At 32.6% G+C, this 15427-nt stretch overlaps 2 protein-coding genes across 2 annotated transcripts in view; one reads left to right on the top strand and one right to left on the bottom strand.

The window, feature by feature from the left end:
* The first annotated feature begins 538 nt into the window (after positions 1 to 538).
* The window catches only part of Past1 (putative achaete scute target 1), an 80417-nt gene continuing 65528 nt past the window's right edge, over positions 539 to 15427 (top strand). Inside the window, exon 1 of the mRNA XM_075290969.1 lies at positions 539 to 2191. Within this exon, the coding sequence (XP_075147084.1) occupies positions 967 to 2191 (1225 nt within the window). The 5' untranslated portion in view covers positions 539 to 966. The remainder of the gene's footprint in view (positions 2192 to 15427) is intronic.
* LOC142221304 (uncharacterized) lies at positions 13033 to 14012 on the bottom strand. Its single transcript, XM_075290983.1, has 4 exons — positions 13942 to 14012; positions 13632 to 13870; positions 13410 to 13563; positions 13033 to 13342 (listed from the first exon to the last, which is right to left on the bottom strand). Exons 2-4 carry the CDS (start codon positions 13746 to 13748, stop codon positions 13203 to 13205), a joined length of 411 nt encoding a protein of 136 aa, XP_075147098.1. The 5' UTR covers positions 13749 to 13870; positions 13942 to 14012; the 3' UTR covers positions 13033 to 13202.

Here is a 15427-nt window from a genome sequence, read left to right as displayed (position 1 = left end):
CACTGTAATATACTTACAATCATGTTTTACTTGACCACAATGATTCTTTTACAACTATCTTAAAATGCACTGATTATTTGAAGGGGCTCTTATTGGCGTCGTTCTAAATTTATTAAAAAAGGCACCTAGTAATTGCACTCATGCGATACTTTTTTGTAGTAACTTGGCGTGGTGCAACTTCTCAATAGTGACGGCGCTTTTCCGACGAGTTTTGGATGTCGTATACGATTGTTTTCGACGTGGTGGGGATTCTCAGAAGCACCGTCAAATTCAAAAAATGTTGGCAGGGAGTGTACACAAAATTATGAAAAAATGTAATCCAAGCCCCTTCCCCACGTAATATTTGAAACCATGTCTATTTCAAACGTTTTTCAAACGTATACTTACGTACTATCCTTCTCGTTACTATATCGTAGGCATTCATGTTTACACATAATGTGAGCGTGGCAACCCTGTTCTGCCAAATAAAAAAATGACGTATGCCAAATGTCAGTTGTAACCTGTCTAGTGTCACTAGACATTTTTTTCCAACTGACACTACTGACAGTGTAGAACTGACATTCGAGACCAAATAAGTGGAAGTACGGTCAAAAGTTTTGTATATTTTTTCTTATTGGAAAAAAAAGAAATAAAAAATAATTTAGATTCCTTTAGGCATTCATATTTAATAAAAAATAAACGAAATTTTAGTTAATTAAAGGAAAAAGCACAAATTTACATAAGCATTTTTAGGAAAAGGAAGTGTTTGTGTGTATAAATCATAAAAAAAGAAGTGACGGAATTTTCCAAAAATAAGTTCAGTGGTTTATAGTGCTTGTGCCTGTGAATCATAAAATCAAACTAAACATACAAATATTCCGTTTTTGTTTTTTGGGGCGGCATACATCACTGAGCAAGAGAGCATTTCGAGGGGTGTTCTTCACTGTTGTGGGTCAAGCAATAAATAAAGTTTAAAGTGTCTTCAAAATGTTCAGTTTTCTGAAACGAGAGAAAAACCACCAGGAGGTTGTTGAGAATGTCATTGGAGAGTTGAAGAAAATATACAAAAGCAAATTATTGCCTTTGGAGGAGCACTATCAATTCCATGACTTTCACTCACCCAAGTTGGAAGACCCTGATTTTGATGCAAAGCCTATGATTCTGTTAGTCGGCCAGTATTCAACAGGTAAAACCACTTTCATTCGCTATTTGTTGGAGCGTGATTTCCCCGGCATTCGCATTGGACCCGAACCAACCACAGATCGTTTTATTGCCGTTATGCACGATGATAAGGAGGGAGTGATTCCTGGAAATGCCCTGGTGGTTGATCCCAAGAAACAGTTCCGTCCCTTGAGCAAATATGGCAATGCGTTCCTCAATCGTTTCCAATGCTCATCGGTGAACTCACCCGTATTGCAGGCAATTTCTATTGTCGATACTCCCGGTATTTTGTCCGGTGAGAAACAACGAATTGATCGTGGTTACGACTTTACTGGTGTCCTCGAATGGTTTGCTGAACGTGTTGATCGTATTATCCTCTTATTTGATGCCCATAAATTGGATATTTCCGATGAATTCCGCCGTTCCATTGAGGCTCTCAAGGGTCACGATGACAAGATTCGTATTATCCTAAACAAAGCCGATATGGTTGATCACCAACAGCTGATGCGTGTCTATGGTGCTCTTATGTGGTCTTTGGGCAAAGTTCTACAAACGCCGGAGGTGGCTCGTGTCTACATTGGTTCCTTCTGGGATCAACCTTTGCGTTTCGATGCCAACCGCCGTCTCTTTGAAGATGAAGAGCAGGATCTCTTCCGTGATTTGCAATCACTGCCTCGCAATGCCGCTCTTCGCAAACTTAATGATTTGATTAAACGTGCCCGCCTTGCCAAGGTCCATGCCTTTATCATTTCGGAATTGCGTAAAGATATGCCATCTGTGTTTGGCAAGGATAGCAAGAAGAAAGACTTAATTAAGAATTTGGGCCAAGTCTATGATCGCATTCAGCGTGAACATTCAATTTCGCCCGGAGATTTCCCAGATATTAAGAAAATGCAAGACGTTCTACAACATCAAGATTTCACCAAGTTCCATTCATTGAAACCCCACCTATTGGATATTGTCGATAATATGTTGGCCAAGGATATTGCAAAATTAATTGAAATGATACCACAAGAAGAGATGACACTTGTGTCAGAGCCCATGGTTAAAGGTAAGTTTAAGGAAGTACTATCCATAAGAACATATGGATTATACAAATCTGTTGGCAGTATTCTTTCTTAGTAGTTTGAAAAATTTAAATCACAATTAGATCAAGGAAGAACAGGGGACTTCATACATTTTCTTTGGAGAATTTCTAGACAGACTTTCCAGGGCAAATAAAATTAAAAAAAAAAACGAATTGAATTGTTTCCTACGGTTACATTATTATGAAAAAATGTCGGTAAAGAATTTGTACTCCCTTCATAGTATGCAGTTCTTGTTTACTGCGATAAAAGATATTTTGTCATGCACTTCTTTTGGGAGAAGCAAGGATCCCAATAAGTACTATGTTAGCAAATGGGTAGCAGAAATTTTGAATTTGAAACTAAACTTGCTTCCCTTGCAAAAATACAGTTTTTATGTTTTGAATACCAAAATACTTTAAACAGTCGGTAACAACGTATACAAAATTTCGACAATCATGCCAACCAATTTATCTACCAAAACTAGAAGAAAATTTTACAAGAATCTACCAACTATAATTTTTTCTCAAAATTTTAATTCTATAGAAAATTTTGTCAAAATTTTATTTCTATAGAAAATTTTAGCAAAATTTTATTTCTATAGAAAATTTTGTCGGAATTTTATTTCTATAAAAAAATTTTCTCAAAATTTTATTTCTATAGAAAATTTTGTCAAAATTTTATTTCTATAGAAAATTTTGTCAGAATTTTATTTCAATAAAAAATTTTCTCAAAATTTTATCCCTATAGAAAATTTCGTCAAAATTTTATTTCTACAGAAAATTTGTAATTTTATTTAGAAAATGTTAACATTTTTTTCTATAGAAAATTTTCTCAAAATTTTATTTCTATAGAAAAATTTGTCATAATTTTATTTCTATAAAAAAATTTCTCAAAATTTTATTTCTATAGAAAATTTTGTCAAAATATTATTTCTATAGAAAATTTTCTCAAAATTTTATTTCTATAGAAAATTTTGTCAAAATTTTATTTCTATAGAAAATTTTGTCAGAATTTTATTTCAATAAAAAATTTTGTCAAAATTTTATCTCTATAGAAAATTTTGTCCAAATTTTATTTCTACAGAAAATTTGTAATTTTATTTAGAAAATGTTAACATTTTTTCTATAGAAAATTTTCTCAAAATTTTAGTTCTATAGAAAATTTTCTCAAAATTTTATTTCTATAGAAAATTTTCTCAAAATTTTAGTTCTATAATGGTTAGGTTAGGTTAGGAGGCAGCCCGATCTATCAGGCGCACTTAGACTATTCAGTCTATTGTGATACCAGTTCTATAAAAAATTATATCAAAATTTTATTTCTATAGAAAATTTTGTCAAAAATGTATTTCTATAGAAAATTTTGTCAAAATTTTATTTCTATAGAAAATTTTCTCAAAATTTTATTTCTATAGATATTTTCTAAAAATTTTATTTCCATAGAAAATTTAGTCAAAATTTTAGTTCTATAGAAAATTTTCTCAAAATTTTATTTCTATAGAAAATTTTGTCAAAATTTTATATCTATAGAAAATTTTTCCAAAATTTTACTTCTATACAAAATGTTGTCAACATTTTATTTCTACAGTAAATTTCTAAAAATTTTATTTCTATAGAAAATTTTGTCAAAATTTTATTTCTATAGAAAATTTTCTCAAAAATTTATTTCTATAGAAAATTTTGTAAAAATTTTTTAGAAAATGTTAACATTTTTTCTATAGAAAATTTTCTCAAAATTTTAGTAGTTTAGTTATTTCTATAGAAAATTTTCTAAAATTTTATTTCTATAGAAAAGCTTGTCAAAATTTTATTTCTATAGAAAATTTTGTCAACATTTTATTTCTATAGAAAATTTTGTCAACATTTTATTTCTATAGAAAATTTTGTCAAAATTTTAATTCTATAGAAAATTTTGTCAAAATTTTACTTCTATAGAAAATTTTGTCAAAATTCTATTTCTATAAAAAATGTTGTCAAAATTCTATTTCTATAGAAAATTTTGTCAAAATTCTATTTCTATAGAAAATTTTGTCAAAATATTATTTCTATAGAAAATTTTCTCAAAATTTTATTTCTATAGAAGATTTTCTCAAAATTTTATTTCTATAGAAAATTTTCTCAAAATTTTATTTCCATAGAAAACATTTTTTTACTTCTATACAAAATGTTGTCAACATTTTATTTCTACCGTAAATTTCTAAAAATTTTATTTCTATAGAAAATTTTGTCAAAATTTTATTTCTATAGAAAATTTTCTCAAAAATTTATTTCTATAGAAAATTTTGTCAAAAATTTTTTAGAAAATGTTAACATTTTTTCTATAGAAAATTTTCTCAAAATTTTAGTTCTATAATAAATTTTGACAAAATTTTATTTCTATAGAAAATTTTGTCAAAATTTTATTTCTATAGAAAATTTTCTAAAATTTTATTTTTTTAGAAAAGCTTGTCAAAATTTTATTTCTATAGAAAATTTTGTCAACATTTTATTTCTATAGAAAATTTTGTCAACATTTTATTTCTATAGAAAATTTTGTCAAAATTTTAATTCTATAGAAAATTTTGTCAAAATTTTATTTCCATAAAAAATTTTTTCAAAATTTTATTTCCATAAAAAATCTAACTATTGAAATGAATACTATCAGCAATTTGTAATATTTCCATTTAGTTATAGACAATTTTTTTTTAAATTAATTTAGACTAGCTTTAAAATATTCCATTTGCGTATATATATAATTTACACCTTTAGTATATAATTTACACACTTGGCACTTTTGTTTTTGATCTGTGACATATTCCAATGAGTCATCATATACACGTGAAACGTTTGCCATATACCTTGAAATAAATCTATGGATATAAAAAAATATGAAATATGAAAAGATAATATGAAATGCATTAATTAGCGGCGGAAAAACAAACGTTTATTGTAGACTTTGGAAAATATTAAATATATATATATAGATTTGTATACCCGACACTACCCCTCTATGGGCATAATTTATTAGTCGTGATTGTCATTTTAAGGTCTACCAGAAATATTGGTAGTTACAAAATATATTTTCTTTATCTTCTTTGATTGTCTGTAGAATTTTTTATTTACGGAAATAGAAATTTCCACCCTCTCTCTCTTTCGTAGACATTGTTTTCCCATTTTATAAGTGAATGAGTTTCATATAAACACATTTTTGAGAAGTTGAAATTATGTTTGTTATGAATGAAAATAATCGCATGTGATACAGAAAGTTTTTTGTAAACATCATGTTGTGGAAATTTGTTTACAACAAGATATGGAAGAATGGGTGGTGGTGGGATAAAGCGACAAAAAAACAAGTATATACAGCACTAAGTTCGGCCGGGCCGAATCTTAAATACCCACCACCATGAACCAAATATTAGGGTTTCCTTTGAAATTTCAGGAGGGCTTGAGAACTTGAGGACACTTCCCGACGATAAATTTAAAGATTTCACCTATGACGACTATATCAGATTCTGGATTTATAAGAACCATTTTTGTTTGAGTTTTAGAGGAATCATTAACATCTCTTGTAAGTGTGCAAGAAAATTATAAAATAACGTCTTGATTTGAAATCTTAAATCTGTAGAAGTAAAATCTGGAAATTTTACATTGAGTTTCAAGCAATTTTCAAGACAGTGCGCCTTCTACACCCTCAAGAAGTGAAGTCGGTCTATATGGAGGCATTACCAAATGGACCGATAAAAACTTAATCCGATACACGTTTTTGTGAGCCTAAAATACCAGAATATTTACAATTTCAGGCAAATCAGAAAAAAAACTACGGTTTCTAGAAACCCAAGGAGTTAAATCGGTAGATCGTTCTTATGGGGGCTATACTAAAATATGGACCGATACTCACCGTTTTCGGCACACCTCTTTATGACCCGAAAATATCTCTAGATTTTCAATTTCAGGCAAATAGGATAAAAACTTCGGATTCTAGAAGCCCAAGAAGTAAAATCGGGAAATCGGTCTATATGGGGGCTATACCAAAATATGGACCGATACTCACCATTTTCGGCACATCTCTTTATGGTCCTAAAATACCTCTAGATTTCCAATTTCAGACAAATTGGATAAAAACTACGGTTTCTATAAGCCCAAGGCCCCAAAATCGGGAGGTCGTTTTATATGGGGACCATACCAAAACATGGACCGATACTCACAATTTTTGACACACGTATTTGTGGTCCTACAATACCTCTAGAGTTCCAATTTCAGGTAAATTGAATAAAATCTGCGGTTTCTATAAGCCCAAGAAGTAAAATCGGGAGATCGGTCTATATGGGGGCTATACCAAAACATGGACCGATAATGACCATTTTTGGCACACCTCTTTATGGTCATAAAATACCTCTAGATTTAAAATTTCAGGCAAATTGGATAAAAACTACGGTTTCTATAAGCCCAATACCCCAAATCGGGAGGTCGGTTTATATGGGGACTATATCAAAACCTGGACCGATATAGCCCATCTTCGAACTTGACCTGCCTGCAGACAAAAGAAGAGTTTGTGCAAAATTTCAGCACGATTGCTTCATTATTGAAGACTGTAGCGTGATTACAACAGACAGACAGACAGACGGACAGACGGACATCGTTATATCGTCTTAGAATTTCTCCCTGATCAAGAATATATATACTTTATATAGTGGGAAATCGATATTTCGATGTGTTACAAACGGAATGACAAACTTATTATACCCCCGTCACCATTCTATGGTGGTGGGTATAATTAATTACGCATATCCAAATTTGTACCTGTAAACATTTGAAGTAATTATTTTTGTTTTTGTTTTGTTTGCTTTTTACCATAGCTTGGGTATTTGACCCAATTTTTGATGTGATCACAAAATACTTGTAATTATAATTTATTACCAGAGTTACCATGTGTATTTATACTATGAAATTGTTAGACTACATAATTGTACTGGAAAATAAAGTGATTTAATAAATAGGCTTCAAAGTAAATATTTGAGATAAGAAATAAAATAATTTAATTTTTATCCCTAAAAGTTATCACTTTTTATATTTTTAATTTTTAACCTGTTGTTAAAATATGGCAAGTAGCCAAATATTCTATTATTTATGGTAGATTTTTCATTTTGATATCCTAATTATTTTTTATAATATGAGCATTGAGACATCATACGTATACTTTGATTGTATCTAATGCATATCATTTTAATATCTAAAATAATTTATTACCAAAAAGTTGAACTAGTTAAAAAAAAAACCTGTACGAGATGAGTTTAATATACTGCTTTTTTGCCTTGGTTATTTTGTACCATCTATCTTTCCTCATATATGGAACAATGAATATTGGAGTCAATGGAATATTGAAGAATATTATTAAAGAAAAGCAGTCATTTCAATTCAAATGAATTTGGGGTTTTCTAATTTTTATACCCACTACCATAGAATGGTGATGGGCGTATAATAAGTTTGTTATTCCGTGTGTAACACATCGGAATATCGATTTCCGACTATATAAAGTATATATATTCTTGATCAGGTAGAAATTCTAAGACGATATAAGCATGTCCGTCTGTCCGTCCGTCTGTCTGTTGTAATCACGCTACAGCCTTCAATAATGGCGCTATCGTCCTGAAATTTGGCACAGATTCGTGTTTTGAATGCAGGCTGGTCAAATTCGAAGATGGGCTATATCGGTCCAAGTTTTGATATAGTCCCCATATAAGCCGACTTCCCGATTTGGGGTCTTGGGATTATAAAAACCGTAGTTTTTATCCAATTTGCCTGAAATTGAAAATCTAGAGGTACTTGAGGACCAAAGGTGTGCCGAACTCCTTGGGCTTCTAGTGTGCCGAAAATGGTGCCCGTCGGTCCATGTTTTGGTATAGCCCCCATATAGATCGATCTCCCGATTTTGCTTCTTAGGCTTCTAGAAACTGTATTTACTATCCGATTTGTCTGAAATTGGAAATCTAGAGGTATTTTGGGACCATAAAGAGGTGTGTCGAAAATGGTCGTTTTCGGTCCATGTTTTAGTATAGCCACCATATAGACCGATCTCCCGATTTTACTTCTTGGGTTTCTAGAAACTGTATTTACTATCCGATTTGTCTGAAATTGGAAATCTAGAGGTATTTTGGGAACATAAAGGGGTGTGTCGAAAATGGTCCGTATCGGTCCATGTTTTGGTATAGCCCCCATATAGACCGATCTCCCGATTTTGCTTCTTGGTCGTCTAGAAACTGTATTTTCTATCCGATTTGCCTGAAACTGAAAATCTGGAAGTATTTTTGTACCTTAAAGATGTGTGCCGAAGTTGAGGTGTATCGGTCCATGTTTTGGTATAGCCTCCATATAGACCGATCTCCCGATTTTACTTCTTGGGCTTCTAGAAACTGTATTTGTTATCCGATTAGCCTGAAATTGGAAATCCAAAGGCATTTTGGGACCATAAAGTGGTGTGTCGAAAATGGTCCGTATCGGTCCATGTTTTGGTATAGGCCCCATATAGACCGATCTCCCGATTTTACTTCTTTGGCTTCTAGAAACTGTATTTACTATCCGATTTGCTTGAAATTGAAAATCTGGAAGTATTTTTGGACCTTAAAGAGGTGTGCCGAAATTGAGGTGTATCGGTCCATGTTTTGGTATAGCCTCCATATATACCGATCTCCCGATTTTACTTCTTGGGCTTCTAGAAACTGTATTTACTATCCGATTTACCTGAAATTGGAAATCTAGAGGTATTTTGGGACCATAAAGAGGTGTGTCGAAAATGGTCCGTATCGGCCCATGTTTTGGTATAGCCCCCATATAGACCGATCTCCCGATTTTACTTCTGGGGCTTCTATAAACTGTATTTACTATCCGATTTGCCTGAAATTGGAAAACTAGAGGTATTTTGGGACCATAAAGAGGTGTGTCGAAATTGAGGTGTACCGGTCCGTTTTGTGGTATAACCCCCATATAGACCGATCTCCCGATTTTACTTCTTGGGCATCTAGAGACTATATTTTCTCGCCGATTTGCTTGAAATTGAAAATCTAGAGGTATTTTAGGATCACAAATAGGTGTGTCGCAAATGGTGCCTATCGGTTCATGTTTTGGTATAGCCTCCATATAGACCTATCTCCCGACTTTATTCCTGGGACTTCTAGAATCCGTGGTTTTTATTCAATTTGCCGGAAATTAGAAATCTAGAGGTATTTTAAGACCATAAAGAGGTGTGACGAAATGGTCCGTATCGGTCCATGTTTTGGTATAGCCCCTATATAGACTGATCTCCCGATTTTACTTCTTGGGCTTCTAGAATTCGTAGTTTTCACCCAATTCGTCTGAAAGTGGAATTCTAGATTTGAGGAACATAAGTAGTGGTCCTTTTTTTGGTATAGCCCCCATATAGACCTAACTCCCGAATTTATTTCTAGCACGAATATGGTGTGTATCGATCCATGTTTTTGTATAGCCTTCACATAGACCGATCTTAACTCCTTGGGCTTCTAGAAGCCGTAGTTTTTATCCGATTTGTACAAAAATGTAAATACGCTGGAATAACTTTGGAATGACACTATCATTTGGGCGAAAATACAATCAGGGAAAAAGTAGTGTAACGCCAAGGCAACATATTTTTTGCGAATCGAAAACGCCCTTAGACTATTCAGTCCCTTGTAATACCACATTGGTGAACTTCTCTCTTATCACTGATTGCTGCCCGATTCCATATTAAGCTCAATGACAAGGGACCTCCTTTTTATAGCAGAGTCCGAACGGCGTTCCACATTGCGGTGAAACCACTTAGAGAAGCTTTGATACCCTCAGAAATGTCACCAGCATTACTGAGGTGGGATAATCCACCGCTGAAAAACTTTTTGGTGTTCGGTCGAAGCAGGAATCAAACACACGACCTTGTGTATGCAAGGCGGGCATGCTAACCATGCACCACGATGGCTTCTTGAGGGTACACCCAAAGAAAAAATATTTTCCTCCGGAATTAAATTTTAAACAAACGAAATTCCCCTTTTGTATAAAGTATTTTCGTTTAGAGCAACCTAATACGAATTTTTGATAAGCGATTCAACGATTGTCTCTAAAATTTGTGTCAAAAGAAAACTTTGCTTGTCTAAAATTTCGTTCCTCAGAAAAGAAAACACTTCTTTCAGGGTATAACAGACGCACTGATAATGAAAATTGCTTGAAACTGAAAGTAAAATGTCCAGATTTTACTCATCGTATTCATTTAAATAATGGCGGAAAAAATCTACAGATTTAAGATTTCAAATCAAGGCGTTATTTCATCATATACACGATATGTTTATGATTTCTCTAAAACTCAAACGAAATTGTTTCTCATAAATCCAGAATCTGATCTAGTCTTCATAGGTAGAATGTGGTTGATCTGATTTGCTTGGGAGAAAATTTGTCATCAAACCCTCTAAAATGCTATATATTATCAAGAAACCCGCTACGACGAAGAGTTTTCAAAGTAAACTATTATATTTGATTCATGGTGGTGGGTATTTAAGATTCGACCCGGCCGAACTTACTGCTGTATATACTTGTTGAAAGTTTCATTTCGTTTTCATGAAACTACATTGTTATCAAAAATGAATATCTTAAGATTTTTGGCCTGTGAATTCATTCAAATTTAAAAAAATTCATTTATATTTTTTACTTGCAACAAATCTGGACAAATTTCCAGATTTCCTCTGCTTTGAAATATCCCACTTGTTGAACAATATTTCAATTTGACTGACAATCAAAACTGCTATATGGCGACTGACGTTATTATTTCTGAACAAGCGAGTAAAGTAGAAAGTCGGGCGGGGCCGACTATATCATACCCTAAACCACCCCTACTGAATTAGTAAACATAAGCATTTGTAGGGTATCATTGGTATAGGTGTCGGAGTATCATTGGTATAAGTTTTGGAGAACGTAAACGTGTACCCCCCTTACACGTTTACGGGAATCTTGTCACAATCTGAGCAGAAATGTCTAATATTATGAGCTATATTTTATTTTGCACCAAAAGAGTTAGTATGCCACTAATATTGAGTCCATTATTAAAAAAGATGAAATCGGTCAATTAGTTGTGGGTAATAAATCCAAATTTATAAAAATCGGGCAATATTATTATGTAAGAGCTACATGTAAGTCTAAATACGATCAGCTAGTACATCAACTTTTGAAATATGAATAACATAAGTTAATAAATAAGAGTATTATGGCCAAATATGACAAAATCGAGCGATGCATATATATGGGGCCTATATCTAAATCTGAACCAATTTGTATAATATTTTGCAGGTATGATTGATACTAGAGGTCTGCATCGAATAACTTTTCACTACATGTATGCAATTCGCTGTCGAATATAGTACATACACTGTCCTTCTCTCAAAGCGTAAGTAGTGAAGTGAAGAGAACACTTGCTTGTCAAATACCACCATATACTTATCCGAAACGATATGTGTTCCGAAAAAAAGGAACAATAAAAATGAAGTACTTGAGAAAAAGTACAAGATGTATTCTCTTCACTTCACGTGGTACCACAAGTATTTCTCAGTTATGTGCGAAGCAAACTTTCCATTATTATTAATCATAGATATGTATGTATTTCACATATTTCATATATTTATGTATGTCACACACTTTGCTGTTCTTTATAACAAACCAAAACATATATTATGGAGAGTAACTGTTTTTTTGTATTTCTGAAACTGCACGTAGTACATGGAGTACTCTATGAAGTTTTGTTCTCGCAACATACTCGACGTGATCACTCTGAGTACACTTCAATAAGAGAGAAAGAGGAATATGTGTTTGTTGGTAGTGAAGGCATCAGAGTAGCAACAAGAAGTTACTCGTGGCTTTTTGTGTTCATCAAAATGTGTACCAATAGTTTTGCGACTCTCTCAAATAGATGTACTCATGTAGCAAGTACACGTGTACTCTGCATGTACAAATGGAATTGTGCAGACCTCTAATTGATACCACAGAAGGTTACCTTGTGTAAAATTTGAGTACGATCAGTTAATAAATGAGGCCCCTATTGTCAAAAATAAGATTTTTAAGAGCAAACTTTTCAAAATCGGGCCATACATATATATGAAAGCTATATCCAATTTTGAACCGATTTCGATGAAATTTTGCACATACAGTTAGTGCTATAGAAGATTACATTTAGCCAACCTTGGTTACGATCGGTTGATAAATAAGGGTTTTACGGTCAAATTTGGCAAAATCGGGCGATACATATATTTGGGAACTATATCTAAATATGAACCGATTTCGATGAAATTTCACACATACAGTTAGAGCTATAGATGATTACATTTAGCCAACTTTGACTAAGATAGGTTGATAACTAAGAGTTTTACGGCCAAATTTGACCAAATCGGGCGATACATATATATGGGAGATATATCTAACTCTGAACCGATTTCGATGAAATTGCGTACATACAGTTAGAGGTACAGAAGATTACATTTAGCCAACTTTGGGTACTATCGGTTGATAAATAAGGGGTTTACGGCCAAATTTAGCAAAATCGGGCGATACATCCCAGTAAAAAAATTGTCAAAATGGCAATCGAGTGCGGAATTAAGCAGTTTGCTTCGAACTAATTCCCAACTAACTTGCAGAACCTATTCTTTTTATAAGGGTATGACACTGCCGGAACTAGTTTTACCATACCCATATTTCAAGTTGTTCCAATATTGAAGTAAAGAATGCATTCTAATGTCAGTTCCTGGAATTAGTTATTGAGGTTGGAAAAAGAATTTATTCCTTTTTTTATATATTCAATTAGTTCCATCCTTTTCTAAAAAAAGTAATTCCAATTTTTACCACAAGAATGAAGTAGAGTGTTTATTTAAATTTATATTGTTAGAACGATTTATAAAATTATTGTTACGAAAACTAAAAATTAATTAAGTTCACTTATAAAAAAAAAAATATAAATAAATTCATATTTTACATATATTTATAAAGCGGCCTTCTTGTTTTATTCATCGGGCAGGTTTTCCTTTTGTACTTTGTTCTTGAGGCAGTTGGTTTTGAAATGTTTATTTTTGGCGGCTTTTAAGGCATTGCGCAGAGCAACAATAAATTCATACTCAGTGCATCCATCTGCAGTGCTTGCCACTGGAACAAAAATAGAACAAACATAGACTATTAGTCTTTAATTCGCCGTCGTTTAAAGCTTACTTACAAAAGAGAACATCAATAAGTTTTTTGAAATCTAAAAGCCTCTTTTTTCCTTGAATTCCACGGGCGTTGTAATTAAGAATAATATCATTGGAAAAAACATTTGTGATTCCTCTTTGTAACCCTTTGGCTCCTATTACTCTTCTTAGGGTTGATACCTGAAAAGATACATAATATTGATATATATAGTAGCTGTTTTGAATAATATATATATGCTGGTACTTACAAATTCGCTCTTATTATCATCGTTTATCATTTCGTCGATGCTTTTTAATTCATTATCCGACTTAATTGGGAAAAATTCTGCGAATCTTGGAGCTTCAAAATGCGCCTTGAAAGACATTCTTAAACCAAAACCCAAGATCTGAGCTTTTGGCGAAGGGGAATAGGTGAACAAATTTCATTAATTCTCATAGTCGAATTATGTTCGACAAATTCATTTTGTAGCGGAATAGTTTTTGCGCACTGGGAAATACACAATAGATCATTCAATTTTTCTTTTTCTTTTTTTAGATTCCTATAATATGTTGACTTACTTGTCATTTTTAAATATTTTTTCCTTTTTACTTCACTTTTCCAAATTATTTTTTATGTCTGTACACTAACGCGACAAATTCTTACTGATGTTTAAAGTTCAAACATACTTACTTCTCAAGTACCGTTAGCTATGAGTACTTTTGTTGTTGGATGAAGCCACTCTTCCCTTGCATATTCCAACTAGAGTTACCATTTGTAAAATATTAAAACTGCAGTTGGGTTTCTGCTACAATTACCAACATTGGATATCGCAAAGTCATAACGAACCGTAATGACTATAATCCAGAGACACAAAAAGTTTTTTTATTATAATATTTCAATGATTTCAACATACCTATTCAATATTTTTATCAATAAATACAAAATTTCCAAATCTCACAACAAAAAAATCATCCTCATACGTTAAATAGAAAAGACATGGCAATTCTATACTATGGAATTTTACACTCTCACTCTCTTCTATTTGTACGTTACTCTCAATGATTGAGAAAAACATCCCCAAAGTTCACTTTCGTACTCGCTTCTATTTTGAGGAAAACGGAATCAATATTGCAATTGATTGCGTTGCTTAAGGCGCATACACATTTGATTTATTTTTGATTGTTTTCTTGTAGTTCCATAGATCTTGTTCTAGTAGTTCCATAGAATTAAGGTTGCAATTTATAAACAGATAATGTTTCAATTTCTGACGATCGGAGCAATTCGAAAACATGTTCTGTGTAATCATGTATAATACTAATTCTATAGAACAGGTTTTGGAAGCGAGAAAATAATTTTAGCAATCGAAAAAGCAAGTGGTTCTTAATGAAGGTACTCCAAAAAGAATGTGCAATTTTTTGCTGGGATATATATGGGAGCTATATCTAAATCTGAACCGATTTCGACTATTTTTAACACATATTGTCAGTACCATAAAATATTATAGTAAGCAGAGTTTGAGTAAGATCGCTTAATAAATAAGGTATTTATGGCCAAATTTGGGAAAATCTGGCGATACATATATATGGGAGCTATATCTAAATCTGAACCGATTTCGATGAAATTTTGAAGACTTAAAGGGTGATAAAAAAATTTACTATGTGCAAAATTTGATGACGATGGGTTTGTAAAAAAGCGCAACGTGACTCCAATTGTCGAAATCGGACGATACATATATATGGGAGCTATATCTAAATTTGATCCGATTTCTGATCTGATCCAAATTCAATAGCGTTTGTCCTTGTGCCCAAAAAACACCTTGTGCCAAATTTCATCCAAATCGGTTAATAATTGCGACCGGAATCCTGTGAACAACAAATACACGGAGGTGATTCTGAGTCGATCGGTATATATTTTATTTTATTTATTTATTTTATTTTCATTATGTAATTTGAAGCCACATAGCGGCCAATTTATGTAAATTATGGGGTCTAAAATCAATATTTCTGGTAGGCACATTTTTTGGCCGATCAAACTTATTATACCCAAACCACTATGTGGTTTAGG

This window comes from Haematobia irritans, chromosome 1 (genome assembly GCF_050003625.1).
Source record: "Haematobia irritans isolate KBUSLIRL chromosome 1, ASM5000362v1, whole genome shotgun sequence".
In the NCBI taxonomy this organism is placed as follows: domain Eukaryota; kingdom Metazoa; phylum Arthropoda; class Insecta; order Diptera; family Muscidae; genus Haematobia; species Haematobia irritans.
Note: the sequence above shows the minus strand (reverse complement) of the source record. Positions and strands in the feature narration are given on the sequence as shown.

Excerpts from the sequence above, each read along its gene's own strand:
- LOC142221304 (XM_075290983.1), bottom strand. The coding sequence starts at position 13,748 with ATGTCTTTCAAGGCGCATTTTGAAGCTCCAAGATTCGCAGAATTTTTC. Across the intron at positions 13,564-13,631 it reads ATGATAATAAGAGCGAATTT|GTATCAACCCTAAGAAGAGT; the intron begins GTAAGTACCAGC and ends GTATCTTTTCAG. Across the intron at positions 13,343-13,409 it reads ACTTATTGATGTTCTCTTTT|TGGCAAGCACTGCAGATGGA; the intron begins GTAAGTAAGCTT and ends TTTTTGTTCCAG.